General features: G+C 49.5%; 1 protein-coding gene across 3 annotated transcripts in view; it reads right to left on the bottom strand.

Annotated features, from left to right (window-relative positions):
- Positions 1-21,358, bottom strand: part of HIRA (histone cell cycle regulator) — a 99,155-nt gene that overhangs the window by 35,333 nt on the left and 42,464 nt on the right. For all 3 annotated transcript variants that reach the window (XM_051837242.3, XM_051837244.3, XM_051837243.3), the window contains 8 exons: positions 20,484-20,579; positions 19,262-19,422; positions 17,216-17,383; positions 14,079-14,192; positions 10,293-10,363; positions 9,587-9,692; positions 7,923-8,138; positions 6,073-6,158 (listed from right to left, as the gene is read on the bottom strand). In XM_051837242.3, the coding sequence (XP_051693202.1) occupies positions 6,073-6,158; positions 7,923-8,138; positions 9,587-9,692; positions 10,293-10,363; positions 14,079-14,192; positions 17,216-17,383; positions 19,262-19,422; positions 20,484-20,579 (1,018 nt within the window). The remainder of the gene's footprint in view (positions 1-6,072; positions 6,159-7,922; positions 8,139-9,586; positions 9,693-10,292; positions 10,364-14,078; positions 14,193-17,215; positions 17,384-19,261; positions 19,423-20,483; positions 20,580-21,358) is intronic.

Here is a 21,358-nt window from a genome sequence, read left to right as displayed (position 1 = left end):
ATGAGTAGGAAATATTTTCCAAGGGCGATGTGCTGTGAGTTTTTAGGTAGGTACATATTCCTTCAAACAGATGTTATTTTTGTGTGATCTAAAGTTTGTTTTTAATTTTTATTTATTTCCATTTCATTTGAAAGGCAGATAGAGAGGGGGAAGGAGGGAAGGGGGAAAGAGGGGAGGAGGGAGAGAGGGAGGGAGGGAGAGGGAAGGAGGGAGAGGGAGAAAGAGGGAGAGAGAGAGAGAGAATGAGCAAGCACACTCCTATCTGCTGGTTTATTCCCTACATTACAACAGCTGGGGCCAAGCCAGGCCAAAGTCAGGAGCCAAGAACTCCATCCAGGTTTCCCACACAGGTGGCAGGGGCCCAAGGACTTGAGCCGTTACTTCCTGCCTCCCAGGGTCTGCATCAGCAGGAAGCTGGATCAGCAGTGGAACCAGAACTTGAACCCAGGCCCTCCAATGTAGGATGCACGTGTTCCAAGTAACATCTTAACTGCTGTACCAAACATCTGTCCCCGTGTGATCTAAATTTTGTGTCATTTGTAGACAAAGCTTATTTGCACCTGAAGTCATACAGATATTCTCCCACAGAATCATGTAGAATTTTAAATAAAAATACTTTAAACCCATTAAAAATTATTTCTGAGGCAGAGAGACAGAAAGTGCACACACAGTAAAGAACTCCCATCCATTCGTGTATTCACCAAATGCCCATAATGACCAGGGCTGTGCCAAGCTGAACTTGGAAACCAGGAACTCAATCCCGGTCTCTCATGCGGGTAGGAGGGACCCAAGTACTTGAGCCATTAGCAGGAAGAGAGTCAAGAGCTACAGCCAGGATTGAAACCAGGCACTCTGATATGGGATGTGTGAGTGTCTTTAACTGCTAGACAAAATACATGCCCTCCTCCCCCAGCATTTTAAACAAAATGTTAAACATTAAAACAAAACAAAAACACCTCCCCAGCTCTGAGCTGTTTAGAATGTTTCTCTAAGTTGTTGGGCTGAAATCCAACGTTGTTTTTAGAAGGTCCGATGTAGTCCTGATTCCCACTTACTGAATGAGCTAATATTTCATCACTGATGTGAAACACTACCTTTAATGTTCTCATCAGTATTTGGGGACATTTCTGGATACTCTATTATAGTCCACTGATCTATTTATGTATCATTTTTAATTTTAATTTTTTAAGATTTTCTTTATTTATTTGAGAGGTAGAGTTACAGACAGTGAGAGGGACAGACAGAGAAAGGTCTTCCTTCTGTTGGTTCACTCTCTTATGTGGATGCAGGGGCCCAAGTACATGGGCCATCTTCTACTGCTTTCCGAGGCCATAGCAGAGAGCTGGATTGGAAGAGGAGCAGCCGGGACTAGAACCGGTGGCCATATGGGATGCCAGTGCCACAGGCGGAGGATTAACCTAGTGCGTCATGGCCCCAGCCTCTTATGTTCCCTTTTTTTTTTTTTTTTTTTTTTTTTGACAGGCAGAGTTAGACAGTGAAAAAGAAAGACAGAGAGAAAGGTCTTCCTTCCGTTGGTTCACCCCCAAAATGGCCACTACAGCCGGCGCGCTGTGCTGATCTGAAGCCAGGAGCCAGGTGCTTCCTCCTGGTCTCCCATGCGGGTGCAGGGCCCAAGCATTTGGGCCATCCTCCACTGCCCTCCCGGGCCACAGTAGAGAGCTGGACTGGAAGAGGAGCAACCGGGACTAGAACCCGGCGCCCCACCCGAGACTAGAACCCGGGGTACCGGCGCCGCAGGCGCCTAGTGAGCTGCGGTGCTGGCCCCCTTATGTACCATTTGAAAAAAAAAAATTTATTTATTTGAAAGGCAGCACAACAGAAGGGGAGAGAGAGGGCTTCAATCTGCTTGCTCACTCGTCAGATGCCCGCAACAGCTGGGACTGGGCCACGCCAAAATCAGGAGCCAGGAACTCCATCTGGGTCTCCCACATGGGTGGCAGGGACTCAAATACTTGAGCCATCATCTGCTGCCTTCCAGGATATGCAATAACAGGAACCTAGATTGGAAACAGAGGCAGAATTCAATCCTTGACACTGAGATGTAGGCATCCCAAGCAGCAGGTTAACCTGCTGTGCCACACAACACCTATTGTGCTTTAATTATTATAGCTAGTCTTCCCTGAAATAGTGCAGCTATTATTTTTCCATTTAACTTCGGAATCACACTGCCTGATTCCAAAACTTTTTATGCTTATTTGCATGGTTTCATGTGAAATTTACAGGTTAAAGGAGAACTGACATGTTTATGAGGTTGACTCATTCTAGTTAATCAACGGTATGCCTTTCTAACTTTATTTCAGTTCCTATTAGGTCTCTCAGCTGGATTTTGAGATTTTTCTTCTTAAAGATCTGTATTTCTATGGTGGTTGTTGTGGTCCAGCAGGTTAAGTTACTATGTAAGGACACCTGCTTCCCACATCAGAGTGCCTCGGTTTGACTCCTGCCTCTGCTTCCAATCCAGCTTCTTGCTACCGTGCACCTTGGCAGGCAGCACATCATGGCCTAAGTACTTGAGTCGCCACTCATGTCAAAGACCCAGATGGAGATCCTGGCTCCTGGGTTCAGCCTGGCCCAACCCCCAGCATTGCGGGCAGATAGAAGATATCTTCTCTTTCTCTCTTTCTGTCATTCTGCCTTTTGAATAAATAAAAATACACACTTTTTTTTTTTAAAAAAAGACCTTTATTTCTTGTTACATTCTAGGTATGTCATTTGTGAATGTGGTTTCTTCCTTGGAGCTACTTAACCTCATTATGCTGACTGTACCCAGGCACTTCACTGTCTTTAACTGTCCATGGAAGTTTTTCCAGCTGGTTCGATTACAGGTCATATCATCCTTAAATAATGATACATTTTACATTTTCCTTTCTCACTGTATGGGCTAGGATCGATACACAATGTAAAATTATATTTATAAGAGCAGAACTTTGCTTTTTAACTTAGTTTGAAATAAGATAACTTATCAAGCTAAGGACACAATTAAGGAAAGCTTATTTGAGTTTTACATCAGAATATTGAATTTTATCAAAATGCCTGTTAAGCATCCATGGAGGTGATCATATAATTTATTTCTTTTGATCAAATGACATGTAAATCAAATTAATAGTTCCCTTAAATTCGAACCTTCTTGCCCCCTCACCAAAAAAAATCCAAAATAACAAAAAAACAAAAAACTTGGTCATGCTATATTTGCCTTTTGCTAGCATTTGGCTTAGGATTTTCAGGACATTCAGAGATGAGGTTGATTTGGAATTTGTTATGTTTTGACTGTCATATTTTGATATAAAAATTATATTCATTAAAAAATAATTTGCAAGCTATTTTTTCCTGTGCATTAGGGTATTTAGAACAGTATAAGAGTTATCCATTTCTGGGGCCGGCGTGTGGCACAGTGGGTAAAGACCTAGCCTGCAGCACTGGCAGCCCATATGGGCGCCAATTTGAGTCTCGGATACTCTACTTCCAATCCAGCTCTCTACAATGGCCTGGGAAAGCAGAATATGGTCCAAGTGCTTGGGCCCCAGCACCATGAGGGAGACCAGGAAGAAGCTGCTGGCTCCTAGCTTTAGCTCAGCTCTGGCCGTTGCAGCCATTTGGGGAGTGAACCAGCGGATGAAAGACCTCTCTTTCTGGCTCGACCTCTATCTGAAACTCTCTTTCAAATTAATAAATCTTAAAAAAAAAAGTTAACCATTCCTGAAAAGTTTGTTAAGACTTTTCTTGTGAAGCTTTCTTAGTCTGATGGCTTTGGTGGGGTTATATTTTTAACAATGCTTCTTGGGGCAGGCACTGTGCCGCAGCAGGTCAAGCCGCCACCTGCAGTGCCAGCATCTCATATGGGCGCAGGTTCGGATCCTGGCTGCTCAACTTCTGATCCAGCTCTCTGCTATGGCCTGGGAAAGCAGTAGAAGATGGCCCAAGTCCTTGGGCCCCTGTACCTGCAAGGGAGACCCAGAAGAAAGAAGCTTTTAGCTCCTGGCTCCTGATCAGCACAGCTCCAGCCGTTGCGGCCAACAGGGGAGTGAACCAGCGGATGGAAGACCTCTCTCTCTCTCTCTCTGCCTTTTCTTTCTCTCTCAGTGTAATTCTGACTTTCAAATAAATAAATAAATCTTTATAAAAAATGCTTCTTATTAATATTTTTATAATAATTCCTGTTTTGGTAATTTTAGTTTTTAAAAAATCATTTACTTTCAAATCTACTTGCACAGAATTCAGAAAAGAAATCTCTCACTCTGGGGATTTATTCTTCATCTGTGATTATTTCCCACTTGTGACTATTTTGAACGTTTGTGCATTTTCTTTTCTTTCTTGATTAGCTATAATTACCTACTCTTTTTTTGTTTTTAAAGATTTACTTATTTATTTGGAAGACAGGGTTACAGAGAGAGAGGGAGAGACAGAGAGACAGAAGTATTTTCCATCACTGGTTCATTCCCCAAACGACCACAGTGGCCAAGGTTGAAGTTAGGAGCCTGGAACTCCACATGGGTAACGGGCCCAAGTACTTGGGCCATCTTCCATTGCTTTCCCAAGCACTTCAGCACGGAGCTGGATTGGAAGTGGAACAGCTAGAACTTGAACTGGGGCCCATAAGGGATTTCAGTGTCACAGGCAGCAAAGCTTTACCCGCTGTGCCACAACACCAGCCCCAATAATTACCTGTTCTGTTGTTATTTGCTTAAACACAGAAAGTCAGGAAGGTGAAAAGGCTTTTAAAATGGAAGAAATCATGTTGTTGTGCAGGAGGCTAGCTCAGGGTCGGCCAGGAAGCCCCTACCTCCTTTGCCTCCTCACCACATAAAGGTCTGGAAGGATCCACAGAACGAAGCGCCACCATCACTACCACCACCTTCCTCATTCCCTCCGGCCCAGCAGTACTCAAAGAACATCTGCATCCTTGCCCTTACTTGGTACTAACAAAAGGCAGGGGGCATTACCCACTGCAGGTTCACAATGGAAAAAGGCTTAGTCAAAGGAAAATCACTGTTCTGGGAGGAGTCAGGAGGTCTGGTTCCAGGTCTCTGCCCCTCAAGGCCTCACACCTAACAAGACAAGGCTGGGTCTCTTTGCCTTTCAGGGGCACTGGGAAGAGCTCAGGAAAGCAGAGAGGTCTCCGGTACATGGACTCTGTAAAGAGCTCATAGATGCCCAGAGCAGGAAAATCCAGGAGTGGGGATTCTATTTCTTTCACAAAATACCTTATCATCCTTTGAGTCAATACGCATGCTTTAGGGAGAACGCTCAATACAATAGCAAGCTAACTGCAGGCCCTGAGACAACAAATGGCCAATGAGTTGACTTCCCCACGCCCCAATCCATCCCCAGAGAAATGTGTCTCAGACCCTACCCTCTGCCTGACACTTCCACTTCTAGGAACAGAAGGAGGGAACAGTCACGGGTGTGCTCACGGACTCGCTGGCAATCAAAAAAAACTGGACACACACTCTAAACCCACACATTAAGGAGCTGACTAAGGAAATCACGGTACATTCACAGGACAGGAACCTGTATAATCAGCAAGCAAATATGTCAGAGGACTGTTTATTAAGACAGATAAAAGGTCAAAACACAGTAGCAAGTGGGGGAAAAGACTGGAAATACAGATATCAAAGTTTTAACCAATTATATCTGAGAGACCAGATTATAGATAATGCTCTTCTCTGGGCTATTACTATTTTGTAAATTTTCAACAAGGTGTATTATACTTTTCATGGTCAGAAGTTTATAAAAGGAAAAAAAAGAAAGAAAAACATTAGCATGACTGCTTTCCCTGTGTGTCCTACAGTGCCCTGCCAACAGTGCGGCACTGCAGAAGTGCCCAGGCCTGCCGGCTCTCTCAGCAGCCCCCTTTCCCCCGCAGAGTCCAGCGTGGGCAAGGGCTCCGAGGCTGCTGGTGGGCTGGACTTCACTCCCTCGCTTTCACATTCTGCCAGCAAGACTGGCGCAAGAGCCTGTGAAGACCCTAACTGTGGAAGCGCTAACTGGCGAAAGGAGAGCAGAATTTCTCCCCAGACAAGGCCCCAGAGAGCTCGGCGAGTGAATGAGTACCCAGTGTCCAGCTGTGCTATGCAGAGAGGCGTGATTCTTCTCCGACCATCTGCCGTCCGAGTCTCAACTTGTTTCTTCAGAAGATTCTGGCAAAGTAGAGTCATATAAATGAACAGTAAAGTTTCTGCCAACTATTTCAAAGAGCAAAAAATAAAGCTTGTGCTTTCTGTTTTTTTTTTTTGCTATGATTAGAACACCTAGCCTCAGATCTAAATGAGTAATACAGTGTTGTTAACTGTAGCACTAGGCTGAACATATGTCTAGCATTTATTCATCTTGTATAGTTGAAATTTTATACCCTTCAATACAAGGGTTCTTCAAAAAGTTCATGGAAAATGGGATGAGAAGTATGAGTTTGAGGGTGAGTGATTAGCCGAGTGGTTAAGATGCCTGCATCCGTATCAGAGTGCCTGAGATGGATTCCTAGCCCTGGTTACCAATTCCAGCTTCGTGTTAATGCAGATCCTGGGAGTCTGTGGTGATGGCTCAAGTGACTGGGTCCCTGCTACGTGCATGGGAGACCTGGATTGAGTTCTGGGCTCCTGGCTCTGGCCCTGTCCTGGACGTTGTGGACATCTGGGAAATGAACCAGCAGATAGCAACACTGTCTCTTTTCCTTCCTCTCAAGTGAAAACAACACCAACCAAAAAAAAAAAAAAAAAACCACCAGCCACCCACTTTGGAAGATCTGGATGGAATTCCAGGCTCCTGGCTTTAGCCTGGCCCAGTCTCAGCTATTGTGGCCATTTGGGAAGTAAACCAGCAGATGAAAGATCTCTTTTTCTCTCTGTCTCTCCCTCTTTGTCACTCTTTCAAATAAGTAAAATAAATCTTAAATTTTTTATTTAAAAAAACTTCATGTATATATTTTTTATAATATACATTTTCCATGAATTATGAAAAAACTACACCAAAATTAATTCATACTTTTTATTCCATTTTCCATAAACTCCTGGAAGTTCCCTCAGACCTCCCCACTTCCTCCTCCCGTCAGGACCCGTCAGGACCTGACAGCTTCCTTCTACTCCCTGCTCCAGGGAATCCACCTTGGATGCCTCATCTAAGCGGGATCATACAGTATTTGTCTTTCCGCGTCTGACTTTCTGTTAAGCTGTACAATTTCCAGCACGGTAAAAAAGCAAGGACAGAACCAGGTCCAAGCACCCTCATCAGTGCCTTTTACCTAGTCAAGTTCCCAGGGCGACAAGCACATCCCAGGCTGGCCACCCAACCCGAGAGCCCTGGGGCCCTGGGAGGGAATCAAAGGGCTGGCACTGTGAGCCACACTGTCGGTAAGCGAGATTCTCAAAGCAGCTCTCAGTCACACAGCTCTTTCTTCTGTTGAAGGCTCACAGCCAAGGAAGCGTTCCCAGCCAAACACCATGCCCGGGAGCTTTGTCAAGGCTCCTGGAGATGGTGTAGGCTCCCCAGGGGATCCCCACATTTCCCAACCCCGATCCTGTCCCATGAGTTTCCAGATGAAGGGGAGCTACAGAAGTTTTCTAAGGGCAGAGCATAAAACCCACTGTTTGTAGCATTTAGAATTTCCAAGAAAGATGAGCAGGGTAAGCTCTGGGAGTTCCTACAAGAGACTATCTCCTCCACAGCTGCCAAGGACAAGGAGGTCTTTGATAAGGTGCTTTAGGCCTCATTCCCGCCTCATGCACCTACAAGGCAAAGAGAGCAACTGGCCCCAGGCTGGCTGCATCAGGTGCAGGACACACACCCCCTAACCATCCCTGGTGTCTGTGACCCCACTTCATCTCTGTGTCCTGTGCAAATGGCCTGTTTCCCTTGTCCTGTCTTGGGCTTGCACCTTTGTCCTCAATGTGGCCAGGCCAAGCCCTTACCTTCCTGATGTCTTCCAGGCTCTCCCCATTGACAACACCTGCAACCGAGGCAGCGGAGCCGGTCTCTCTGGCTGTGACACTCTTCTGGTCCAGTTGCTGCTGCTGCTGCCTCCGCTGGTATTTGAGCATCTCAGGGTTCTCGATGACGGCTGTGGAGAGCTGGGCCTCGGTCATGATGGCCAGGCTCTTGCCATAGGTGGACTGGTGGATGCGGCTCTAGGCAAAGGGGAGGGTGTGACACACCCTGGTGTGAGTGCCACCACAGCCAGCACTGCTCAACAGCAGGGGAACTGCAGGGGACTCTCCCGACTCCAGGAACAGAGGTCCCAAGTGCCAGCTCTCCATAACCTCCCACCCTGTCCTGCCCGGCCCTGACCGAACAGCTCTGTCGAGGTCTCATACCTTCCCCAGATGTTTATAGCTTGCTGTGGATGACAGTGAATGAGATAACCAACTTAAGGAAACATCTACCATACCATCTGGTGCAGAACAAAAGGCAATGAACACTGCCTCAATTGTCATTTGAAAGAAAGACACTCAAGTTGCTAACTAAAGGCTCCTGAATCACAGCAAGAACTCCAAGCATTGTTTGGAAATTAAGATACTGGAACCAAGAGTCTTCTTCCACTGCTCTTGTCTACAGTTAGGTCGCCACCAGCCTGCTCACAGTGTCTCTAAGAGCAAGGGTGTGGGCTTGGCACAGTACACTTGAGGAGACCCTTCTCTGCTCCCCTGAGGTCCCCACCTAACTTGTCTAGATCCTTCTGAACAAGGCCCCCATACTCCCATCCTCCTAGGCCTGACTAGAACTGTGCTGTAACAAGCAAGACAGGAGAGCAGGGACATGTCCCCAGCACGCCCTAGTGACTGGCGCTCATCAAAGCGTGAAGAGGAGCAAATTCACACAGGATGTGCAGACGACGGGCATCACATTCTGCTCAGGAGCAGGGACTGAGGGACTGAGGGCATCCACCTTGGCCTGGAGGATGCTGGGAGGTGGGAGACAGCTTCCCAGGAGAGGTACCTTGGGACTCACTCCTACAGGGCCTACATGTGACCAGGAAGCCCCCTTCCTTGCCATGTTGGCTCCTATCCCTTTTCTCCTGGATCCATCCCCAGGAATTTCAGGCCAAAGTTCAAAGCCGGTAGGTCTGGTGCACACTTCGGTTCTTACATCCAAGGGTCACCCATAGTCTTGGCAAGGGGCTGTGCTGTTTTCTGAGGCTTAGTGACCTCATCGATGAAAAGATGTGCCCTGCCCTGAAGGATTTTGTGTAATTCAAGTGAAATAATAGATGTAAAATATGTGGCCCTGGGCTTGCCATACAATCAGGGCTAAGGAATGACAAACAGTACACCCTGGTGCTATGCAGGGCAAATGTCATGCACAGGGGTCCCCAGGGAGTTCCCTGCTGTTTCCCTGGGTGAAAACTTCCCAGGGGGTAGTCTATCAGCTGCTCAAGAAGTGATGCCCAAAACAGTTATTTTCTTAATTCCAGGACTTGTTTCTGACAGGAACAGAGACATACTTTTAAGTTAATCTATTTTGGAAAGAAAGCCTGCAGTAATCTGTGGAAGGTCGATCCCCAGGGGAACTTTCAGAAACAATGTATCCCACAAGAGGAGCATCCAGTCAAAGGGGCCTCTCATGGCCATCAGCCTACCTTCTCCTCCTCACTCAGGGGGTCTCCGAGCTCATCCTGGGAGAAGTCAAGGAATGCCACAGAGCCGTCCATGGAGCATACCAGGATGCCCAGCCCATTCAGCGTCCTGAAAGAGATGGTCATTAGCAGCCAGCCAGCAAGTGTCTGCAGGAGTCACCCAGGCCTCAGTGGCGCACCCAAAAGGACGGCGGGAAGGTGCTCTGGGTATGTGCTGGAAACCCCTGGTTCCCTTCCGTGGCCTGAGGGTGGTGGAAGCCAATCGTGTCCCAGAGGGCCTACGTGCCCTTTAGTTCTAGGTACAAGGTATCTTTTGCTACATTTTGTAAAAATTTTCAGTTTCATTTATCTTGTATTTGAAATCAGTTAAAACATATTTGGGGAAGTGTACTCTAAGCCAGGTCACTGAAAAACAGAAAGTGTTTCTCCTTTCAGTTCAGGTAGTGACAACCCGCAGCGGAGCCTCATTAGGCCCAGAGAGGTCTCCTTGTCTCAGATAAACCGCAGTTGTCTGAGAAGGCATTTTCCAGTGGCAAATCCTACTGGGGCAGGGCACTCTCACACCAGCAAGTGCATGGCTGTTGGTCTCTGAGTCACTAAGAAACAGTACCCTGGGGTCTGTGCCACCCATGCCACCTGGCCCTCCTCACATCCTGGGGCCTCGTGCCCTTTTTCATAACCTGCATAACATAATAAGAATCCACCTCACCAGGAGATATCCATAATGGACTTGTCAAACAGCTCATGGATGACAACCAGGGGCCGTTTCAGACACGTCAGCTGGAAGACAAGAAGCAGCGATGGTCAATGGGATCACGGAGAATGGCTTTGTGCGCTCAGCTAACATGGCCAAGAGCTCTGGCCAGTTTCTGCTGACAGATCGGACACGCTCAACTCAGAGAGCAAACACTGAGGCCTCAAACTGCGCAAACTGAAGACTGCCTGAGATTGTGCTCACTAGAGTTGCCCCTGCCTCAAGGCTGGCTGTGTTCCGGCAGCGGAGATGGCTTTATACACAGAGGAGCAACAATGGAGAAGGCAGAGTGGGAAGCTACGATCCGAGCAGAGGGACGGCCCCAGGGCGGAGCTCAGAGGATCTACGGAGCAGCGGGCAGGATGCCAAGGCCCGGACAGGAACAAGGCAGCCCCAGAGAGAACCCAGGGCATCTTCTCTGTGCCCAGGAAGTTCTGGGACATATGAGCCAGGGTGCAGCATAACTGGTTACCTAAGTCCTATGGGTTCACTCTACATTGTATGTAGATAGGACAGAAACACATAAAAATAGTACAAATTAACCTTAACCAGTTCCAAAGTTAACTACTGCTAATACTTTGATTAATTATGTTCTTCTGGTCCATTTTATAAAATATTTTTTCAAAATAAGGCACACAGTTGTGCCTGCTGCTTCACATAACATATAAGGAATATGTGATTAAGTATCCTGCAAAAATCTTTTCTGGATGACTGCATAATATCTACCAAGTGTTGATTTCCTGTCTAGCCACTCTAATGTTGGAATACATCCTGACTCCACAATTCCATAACTGTAGCGCTCCATCAGCCAAATACAGGGGTCTGGCCATGCTGCAGACAGGCCTTGTGTCACAGGCCAGTGGCCTGCTGGGAACAAACTTCTCCATGGGGCAGTGGGCTTCCCTATGTGCGGCTGGATCTTCTCGAAGGATGGTGTACTGTGGAGTTTTTCACCTGCAGCTAGAGACTGCTCTGTGGTCTTGGGATGCGGCTGGAGGGTGAGCTACCTGGAATCTACACTGAAAATCCGGCCCCCAACCCTAATTCTACTTCCAGGAAAAAAAAAAAAAAAAAACAGCCTCACCCTTTCCCCCATAAATGTGCCAACAGAGGCTAGTGTAGTGGCACAGCAAGTAAAGCCAGCACCTGTGATGCCAGCATCCCATATGGGCACTGGTTTGTGTCCTGGCTGCTCACTAGTGATCCAGTGTCCTACTAATGTGCCTGGGAAAGGCAGCAGAAGGTGGCCCCAGTGTTTGGGCCCCTGCCACCCACGTGGGAGACCTAAAAAAAGCTCCTAGCTCCTGGCTCCTGGCTTCAGCTACGTCCAGCCCCGGCTGTAGTGGCCATCTGAGGGAATGAACCAGCAGATGAAGGATCTCTCTCTCTCCCCCTCTCTCGAACTATGACTTTCAAAAATACCTAAATCCTAAAAAAAAAAAAAAAACAAAAAAAGGGCCAACAGACCCCTCAGAAGTCTGGAGCCTATGAGCACCTCACCCCAGTGTTCTAACACACAACAGCAGCCCACACAGGGACGCTTTGATAGCAGTGCCATCAACTGGACCTGGGTTGCCAACATACTCTGATCTTCCCACGACAGCACCATGGTGCAGGTTCTGGAATGGGCGCTAAATGAACAGTGAGTGGGTCTTTAAAAAAAAGGAAAATCATAACACACGCAGCAATGTATTTCTCTGTAACAAATTAATAAACACAGTCAGAAAGACAATCTTTAAATCCAGAATTCAAATATACTCTGCTTACGGAAAACAAAATTTAACTAAAAAAGTGTTTTAAGGGTGGGCATTTGGCACAGGAGTTAAGCTACTACCTGGGATGTATCCCATATCAAGTGTCAGGTTTGAGTCCCAGCTCTGCCCTCCATTCCAGCTTCCTGCTAGTGTGCACCCTGGGAACAGCAGTGATGGCTCCTGCCACCCAGGTGGGAGATCTGGATTGAGTTTCCAGGTCCAGCCTTTGGCCTGGCCCATCCGACTAATACAGCATTTGGTGTATAAACCAGTAGATGGGGGGCCGGCGCCGTGGCTCACTTGGCTAATCCTCTAACTGCGGCACCAGCATCCCATGTGAGTGCTGGGTTCTGGTCCTGGTTGCTCTTCTTCTGGTCCAGCTCTCTGCTGTGGCCCGGGGGGGCAATGGAGGATGGCCTGGGTGCTTGGGCTCCTGCACCAGTGTGGGAGACCGGGAAGGGGCACCTGGATCCTGGCTTCGGATTGGCGTAGCTCCAGCCTTAGCAGCCATTTGGGGGTTAACCAACGGAGGGAGGACCTTTCTCTCTGTCTCTCTTTCTCTCTCACTGTCTAACTCTGTCAAATATATATATATATGTATATAAAAACAGTAGATGGGAGATTTCTGTCTATCTGCCTTTCAAATAAATAGATTTTTTAAAATATATGCACATTTTCAGGGATGAAATCTTAAACAAGTTGGCAAAAGCAGGTGGCTCAATGCCCAGTGGCAAGGCCCCTGCTGGCACTACATGTGAAGGTGTAACCAAGATAATCTGAAGTCACAGAATACCTGGTGCCAAGGAAATTAACAACCCTCGGGAATCCTGACACCCCCACCCCACCCTCAGTGTCTGCTGAGAACCTGCGCCTAGGGAGGCACTGAGTTCAGAAGGGTGCAGGTTGGGGGCAGGTACAAAGTTCCCTCTCTAGTGAGGAGGACAAAGACTGGTGGCCTTCGTTGCCACAGTGTAAAGCCTAGTGGGTAACAGGAAGAACTAAAAAGAACCATCAACCAGCTGTGTGAGCCAGTCAAGCCGGGGGATTTGCTGCATGGCTTTGCAGGATACAAGCACTGATTGTCCTGGTTGTGGCCTAGGGAGGTGACTGCTTGGTCACACGCTTAGTTTCAGCAGAAATTGCTAAAGTGCTCGTACCCATCCACCAACACCCTATGTCTCCCAGCTGACCATCTCCTTGCCAGTACCTGGCACTGCCTTTTTTGTTTTTAATTTTTAGTTACGCTGCTCCTAGATATATGCTCAAAAAGAAATGAAAACATTTCCACAAAAGCACATAAAAAAGAATGTTTTTATCCATTTCAGTCATGACATCTCACAACTGGAACAACCCAACAATGGTCAACAGGACAGTGCATAAACAAACTGTTGTACACCCATACAGAACATCACACAGGATCCGGATTAAACTACCGTCAAACACACACACGACACACACGGATCTCAAAACCACTACACCAAGAAAAAGAAACGCAAGGCTCAAGAATATAAACAGTGCACAACTGTATTTATATGAATGCAAGAGCAGGCAAAACTCAGCAGAGAAACAGGTTGTCAGAGTAGGTGCCTTAGCAGGAGGGCAGGGACTTAACTCGGTAGGACAAGGAGCACTCTGGGTGGTGGTGACCCTGGTGTAAACACGTATGACAGTTCACTGAGCTGCAGCCAAGTACACTTTATATGTACGTCAATACAAACATCTTTCTCAAAAACACAGCATGCCAACTATGGCACCGATCATGCAGGGTGCTGAGTGTGGACACAAGAACTTCCCCAGCTGGGAGCCAGGGTGGCCTCTGCTGGCTGAGATGGGGCCCAGTCTTTGGTGTAGCAGGAAAGCCTGCAGGCTTCCGGAGGCTGACCTCAGGTCCAGGGCAGCAGCGATCTCTCCTGCCCCCAAGGCCTCAGGGTCACATTTCCAGCCCATACCTCCCTCCGTGCAGCAAAAACTCAGGGTGGGGGCTCACCCAGACAGACAGCGAGCGGTCCTTGCTGCCGACAGCACAGCAGCAGTAAGGGCAGCTGGGCTTCGCAGAACTCCCGTTCTTCTGCTTCTTTTTGAAGATTTTTGGGTTGAATTTCTGAAGCCAAATAACAAATGTTAAAATGAAGACCAAACATTAAGCACAGTACCCCATGCTCAAGCACTGAAAGGACACCGATATCCCACTCCACCAGTGGAAGCCCCACACAGCCAGAGCCCGGACACCAGGCACGCACTGTTCCATTCTCCCAGCCACCCAGGAGGCATTGCTGACAATGCAATGTAGGCTCAGCGAGGTCAGAAAATGTGGCAGAGGCACCAAGTGAGTAGGTGTTGAGTAGAGGTACAAAGCCAGATCTACCGGCCGGCGCTGTGGCTCACTAGGCTAATCCTCTGCCTGCGGCGCTGGCACCCCTGGTTCTAGTCCCGGTTGGGGCACCAGATTCTGTCCCGGTTGCTCCTCTTCCAGTCCAGCTCTCTGCTGTGGCCCTGCACCACATGGGAGACCAGGAGGAAGCACCTGGCTCCTGGCTTCGGATCGGCGCGGTGTGCCAGCCACAGCGTGCCAGCCGTAGCGGCCACTTGGTGGGTGAACCAACAGAAAAAGGAAGACCTTTCCCTCTGTCTCTCTCTCTCTCTCACTGTCTAACTCTGCCTGTCAAAAAAAAAAAAAAAAAAAAAAAAAAAAAGCCAGATCTACCAAACCCCCCATTTGGAGGCCAGCAGCCAGGTCCTGCCAGTTCCTTCTGGACTGTCAGAGCCAACCATAGGATCTGGGAAGAAGCTGGGCCTGCCAGAGTGCCTCTGGGACCAGGATGTGCTCACTCCCCATGTCCTAAGGGAGGCCAAAGGGACTGGTAGGAGAGATCTGATTAATTAATTCCTTTCCCACACATTGTTTTTTTTAAAGGTTTATTTTTTTATCTGAGAGGCAGAGCTACAGAGAGAAAAAGAGAAGGAAAAAGAGAGGGGAAAAGGGGGAGAGAGATCTTCCATCTGCTGGTTCAATCCCTAAATGGTGGCAAAGGCCAGTGTCAGGTCAGGCTGAAGCCAGCAGCATATAACTCCTTCTGAGTCTCCCATGTGGGTGGCAGGAGCCCAATCATTTGGGCCACCTGCTGCTGCTTTCTCAGGCACCTTAGCAGGAAGCTGGTGCTGTAGGTGGCAGCTCAGCCCACTGCACTGCAACGCCGGGCCTCCCCTCACAGTACTGTAACTGTCCAGCAGACATCTGCTCTTGTGGTCTCACGGGGCCAGGGCTGATGGCTACATCACACAAAGGTGCCTGACTGGCTGGCTGCTCAGCCCAGGGCAATACCCCAGAGTAACCTGGCTGCCATTTCTGGAAAAGTCTGGAGACACACGCTGAGCTCCTTGTCACCTTCCTGGATCAGATGGTGGTGAGAGCTCTTGGAATCCCCAAGCTCAGACAACTGAGAGTGGACAAAGAGTAGTTCCTTAGCCTAGTGTCAGGTGGCCTCGAGGGGTTTTTACTCCAGAGGGCTGGCAGGAATGGCCAGGGATGAAGAAAACGAGATTACAGAACCCACAGACAAGTGCCCTGGAATCAGGCCCCCACCACCCCGGAGTGGGTTGCAGGGCTTCAGATCTCAGAGCTGAAAAGAGGCTATGAGAGTCACAGGAGAGAATTATGCAGAGGCACTGCGCCAACTACAAAGCAGGGCTTTTTGTTTCAAGTATTTTAGCAACAACATTCTACATAGATACCAATTAAAAAATTGAAGCAGCATTATTCATACATAATTTATATTCTAAGGAACAGTGTGATATCTATTATCGAGGCAAATACAGGCAACGCTGAGTGTGTTTTGATCAGTGACCTGAATGAGCTTTCACAGTGCCTAGTGTGGAAAACCCTGCTGAGTGGCCTGCTCTCGGGACACTCCTCAGTTATAGTCACCCAAAAAACACAAGGAGTGGGGGCCTGAAGGTCAGCAGCAGCTTCGCCCTGCACAATTTTTTTTTTTTTTTTTTTTTGACAGGCAGAGTGGACAGTGAGAGAGAGAGAGAGACAGAGAGAAAGTTCTTCCTTTGCCGTTGGTTCACCCTCCAATGGCCGCCCGCGGCTGGCGCGCTGCGGCCGGCACACTGCGCTGCTCTGATGGCAGGAGCCAGGTACTTCTCCTGGTCTCCCATGGGGTGCAGGGCCCAAGCACTTGGGCCATCCTCCACTGCACTCCTGGCCACAGCAGAGAGCTGGCCTGGAAGAGGGGCAACCGGGACAGAATCCGGCGCCCCGACCGGGACTAGAACCCGGTGTGCCGGCGCCGCTAGGCGGAGGATTAGCCTAGTGAGCCGCGGCACCGGCCCGCCCTGCACATTTAGACCAGGCGAGCAGACAGGCCAGGGATCCGCAGCGCAGCCTGGCAGCTGGGACTGAATGCCCCCAGGTGTGGGGACGTGGTCCCTGGGGCAGGGCGAGGGAGGCGCTGTGCTGGAGCACCCAGGAGCAGGCTGGAATGTGCCAGAGGCAGTGTGACAATGCTCCGAACCAGTGACTGCTCTGGGTGCTCTGCTGCTTTGCTGAAAGATGCATGGATTCTGTTTCACAGAAAGAATTTCCAATTTAAAACATTTTTAAAGTCTTTGAGAGCCAAGCTCTTGCTCTGCTGTCCAGGCTGGAGGGTGGCGTCCCTTACAGGCGGGACCCCACTGCTGATCTGATCTGCACGGGAGGTCTCAGCAGCTCCATACTTCCTCTGTAGGCAGCCAGGTGGTCCCTGGTCAGAGGGGTCACCATGCTGACACTCTAACTGAGTGTGCGCCCTGACTGGCAGAGCACACTAAGGCCCAGAACTCCCAGGCTAACGATATCCTCCCGTCTCAGCCTCCCAAGTTGCTGGAACCACAGGTGTGAACCACAGCTCCTGACTAAAACTACTTATTTGATGTTTAACCTAAGTACTTAAAAAGAAGCAATAATCAGCAAGTGCTGAAACCTAGAATCCATCACCTCAGTCCACCACGTGGCCCGGCCTTGGGGAGGCTCCCTGGGAGGATGTGGGACTCTCCAGGGTCTAAGAACACAGGTGGGCCACTGTGATGGGCCACTTAGGGTTAGTGCCCACAGCTGGGAGACCCAAGGCCACGCACACTCACCACAACGGTCACAGCTTTCCGGTGCCCAACAAAGTCCATGTTCGTCTTCCAGCCCTCCCGTTCAATGATCTGGGCGGTGGGGCCAGAGTTGTTCATGGCGTGGGCAGACACCAGGTAGTGCCCGTCAGGTGACCAGCTGAGCCGCAACACATGGGTCGTCCCGCCACACTGAAAGAAACACCTGTACTTGAATGGAGCACAAGGCCAATGCTGGGGCCAAGTCTCTGGCCTCAGAGACAAAATGAGACTCTGGTTTACACATGTTATGACGGTGAGACAGGCACCTGTGCTGCAGGCTACACTGACAGCCATCACTCCGGTCTCTCCAGATGGTCTGATGCAAGGGTCCTCTGTGAGAGGAGTGCGGGAACTGCAGCAGCCTCCACCCTCCACGGGAGCCGAACAAGGACGGCAGGAAAGGCTTGGTCCTGTGGGGGCTCACAGCACGGCCACCTCTGACCTGTCACTCTGGGTGGCCCAGTCTGGACACTGGCCTGCAGCTTCTGCACAGCACCTCAGCAGGTGCCATCTGCAGAGCAGCCGCTGGAAATGCTGCAGCAGAGAGTGAGCCTGGCTAACGCTCAGGAGCCTGGCCGGAGCCTGTGTCTGCGGTGCAGCCAGCGAGCGTGAGGGAGCCCGACTCCACATTCAAGTGTGGGGAGGACACCACAGAGGAGAGGAGGCTTGTGAAGTCCTACACACTAGCAAAAGGCAGGTTCCCCTACCCAGACCGAGAGCAGAGGCATTATTCCTCCTGCCAGTGAGAGGATGTTGGTCTAATGCAAGCCCCACTGTGGTTCCAGGGCAGCCTTGAAGATTTAGGGGTTAAGATCTTGACACCTAGACCCGGAACGGGACAGGACAAAGCTGGGTCTGAGTGCAGTGACAGCACCTGCCTCAACTTCCAGCCCAGGCCACCGATCGAGTGGGGTGGGTCACCCAGCACACTCTGTGGAGTGCTGCCAATCCTGCAGGTATTCGAGAGACGCTGGCAGCTGCCTGCTGCTTGGAGCCCTGAGAACTCCAGAAGGCATGAGTGAGGTCCAGGTCACCTGAAGCAGGGAGGTGTAGCTACGGAGGGCAGGACTCAGCAAGATGAAAATCCGCGCTCACAGATCCAGTCAGGAGCTGCTTCAGTTTAGGGTAGAACTGAACCCGTGATTTTGACTGTTTCCTGCAGCAAGCCCTGACAGCAGGAAAAAGCCCATTCTTCCTGAAATCTTCACTCACATGTCCCTTGCTCTGAGAAGGCTGTCCAGACACAACTACCCCTCCTGGGCCATTTCTGCGCCTCTGAACAACACCATCACCATATCTACAATGAGTGTGACGGTCTCTTTCCCACTGGGCTTTATACATTATCGGCAGTGACTCCATTTCAATCCACTTTTATGTCCCTGTATCTGCTGCTGCCTTACATACAGCAGGCACTTCCTAAGTGTCTAATGACTAACAGCAACCTTGAAATCAAACTCAAATAAAGGACAAGCCACTAAAATGCTGCGGAAGCCACTGCAGTCCCATCTTTTTGCAAACCCTACCACCATCTCCACTGGAGGAAAATGGTGTGCTGGCTTGCAGAGTAGACACTGGTAAGCAAAGCTCCATGTACGACCAGTATCTGTACAAGACAGTCCCTCTCTCCTTCCCTCAATGAAAATGCCACACAGTAAGAAAGCATTTCATTCACGTCTGTGGCAGTGAGCTAGAGACATAATAATTCAGGGACACGTCTAAGATTCCCTTCAGCTTTAAAAATCTATAAATCTTTTTCACTTCAAAGTTGGATATTAAATGGCTCTTTAGAACTGAAAAGTTTTTAAAAAAATTATTAGAGAGGCAGAGAAGAGAGGAGACACACAGCGTTCATTCACTGGTTCACTCCCGAATTCCCACAATAGCCAGGACTGGGCTAGGCTGAGGCTAGAAGCTGAGAACTTAGCAAGAGGTGAGTGGCGGGAACCCAACTAAGACCAAAACATCTGCAGGGCCCAGGAAGGGGCCAGGGGCAGCTGCTGGGCCAAACCCTTCAATCCATCCCATTACCTCATCAAAAGGTTTGGTGATACTGGTCTCTAACTGCCAGTCGAGCGTCCTCCACACCTTCAGGCTGCGGTCGTCGGCTTGAGAGGCGATGTATTTCCCCACAGGGTCCCAAGTCAACCCTTTCACTAAGCCGGAATGACCTCTCAGGGTAGCTAGGATTTCTGTGAAGAAAACATATGAGAAATGTAGAAAGCCTGACCTAGGGAAAGCCAATGACTCAATATACCCTGACCAGCCCATACACCTGGGCACAAGCAGGGGAGCCCCCTAATCTGACCTCTGCCCTGGCAATAGCCACCTTAAGACAGGACCACACCCTGGAGGCAGGCACTGTGACTTCCCTCCAGACACAGTAAATGCTGGCAGGTGAAGGCCTCAGGCGCCTCCAAAGGGGGAGGCAACAGAGGCACAAGCTGGACTAGAACCATTTATTCTGCCCTCTTGCTGGACCTGCAGCTGGTGGCCCTGCCTGTGTCTGCCCTTTTGGACAGATGTCCATGCCCTCCTGGGCTGTGACGTCAGCACTTCTTAGCAGCTCACTTACAAGCAGCAGACCGTACAGCTCAGGGGGCCAGGACCAGGCTAAGTGAGTCTCTTGGAATTCGTGGGTGCAGACCCCTTGAAGACGTGTAATTTAAATGCTACCCCAGTCTCTGAAACTGCTCTTTGTGGCCAGACCAAGTGTTCCCACACATGCTGACAACTTTCATGGAGTTAAAGTGACTTGGCTCCAAGTCTGTGGATGATGCACTGTAGTCCGTGAGGAAAACGCACTCTAGACATAGAGTGGCAACCTCAGAAGTATTTTACTGACTATAAACTGCAGTGCTAGGTCAGATTTACAACAGACAAGGAAAACTCATGTTTTGCGAAACTGACTTTGTGTTCACCTGCACCTCTTCAAGGGCTTCACAGAAACAGCCACGGTGGGAGGGGCACCCGGTCCCCAAGGGCAGTCCAACCCTCAGGATCTGAGGCACGATCCTACCACTCAGTTACTCTTTATTTAACATAAAGCTGTTTTTTTAAACCTTAAACAAATAGAACTGATAAAGGAAAGAAAGATCCGGGTTACTCATAAGACACCCATATCCCTGGCCACTGTGAAGTACATGCAGCCACCAAGACTAAGGAGACAGAATCCCACCACAACCCCTAGCGCTTCAGACACGGCCAGTGGCAGCCCACTGCTGCACTCAACCAGTCGGAGAAGACCCCACACCTGGGAACTTCACAGCATTCCAGATGACGACGGTGTTATCCACGCTGCAGGAGGCCAGCCAGGCGTCATGGGGTGACCACGCGACATCCATGACATCTAGAAGAAGACAGAGGGCCTGTGGTGAGCTCTTCCACCTGGCACAGGCTCTGGCAGGAGTAAGCACTCAGCAGCATCCTCGTCTGCTAGCTGGCCCAGCGTCCCAGGGGTTCTCTTCTGAGGACACTTGATCTGGGACCATCTGTACTAGTTTTTTTTTTTTTTTTTTTTTTTTTTTTTAAGCCAACCTGAAAATCTTCCTAAGGCTCATTAATTGGTCATAGAACTTAAAGCATCTCATGGATCCCAGCGCCCCATTCCTTTTATGAACAAAGTGACTGATGACACAGTTCAGAGCTTGGGTGCCACGTGGCATCATACCATGTATGAATGTAACTGCGGTTTGAGTTTTCTGGGTCTGGGCCTCTGGCACACTCCTCAACCCCAGTAACTCGCTTTGCAGTTGTGACGGGCCCTCCCCAGGGAACCCTCTGAGCACAACACAGACACAGCAGGGAAGGCGCTGAGCAGAAGCTCAGCACACAGTCGGCCCAGCTGAACGGCTACAGGCCCTCCTGCTCATGAACCAGACCTGCCCCTAAGCCCCTGCCAGGAGCACCCCTTCCCTACAGAGCCCCCAACAGGATTCATCATGCTCACTTGTCTGTGACGTGCTTCTCTCATGGGCAAAGTACAGATTACCAGACACATCCTATCCTCATGGGGCTACTGTGAGGCTCGGGTGTGAGCACCTGCCACACCTCGGTGACAGGCACACACTGAGGCATCGGGAGAGGTCTGCCACTATACCAGTGATGACCATGCCTATCCTGCCATCC

Source organism: Oryctolagus cuniculus, chromosome 21 (genome assembly GCF_051225735.1).
Source record: "Oryctolagus cuniculus isolate XC-2025 breed Fujian yellow rabbit chromosome 21, ASM5122573v1, whole genome shotgun sequence".
Lineage (NCBI taxonomy): Eukaryota > Metazoa > Chordata > Mammalia > Lagomorpha > Leporidae > Oryctolagus > Oryctolagus cuniculus.
This window is presented reverse-complemented; position numbering and strand designations above follow the sequence as displayed.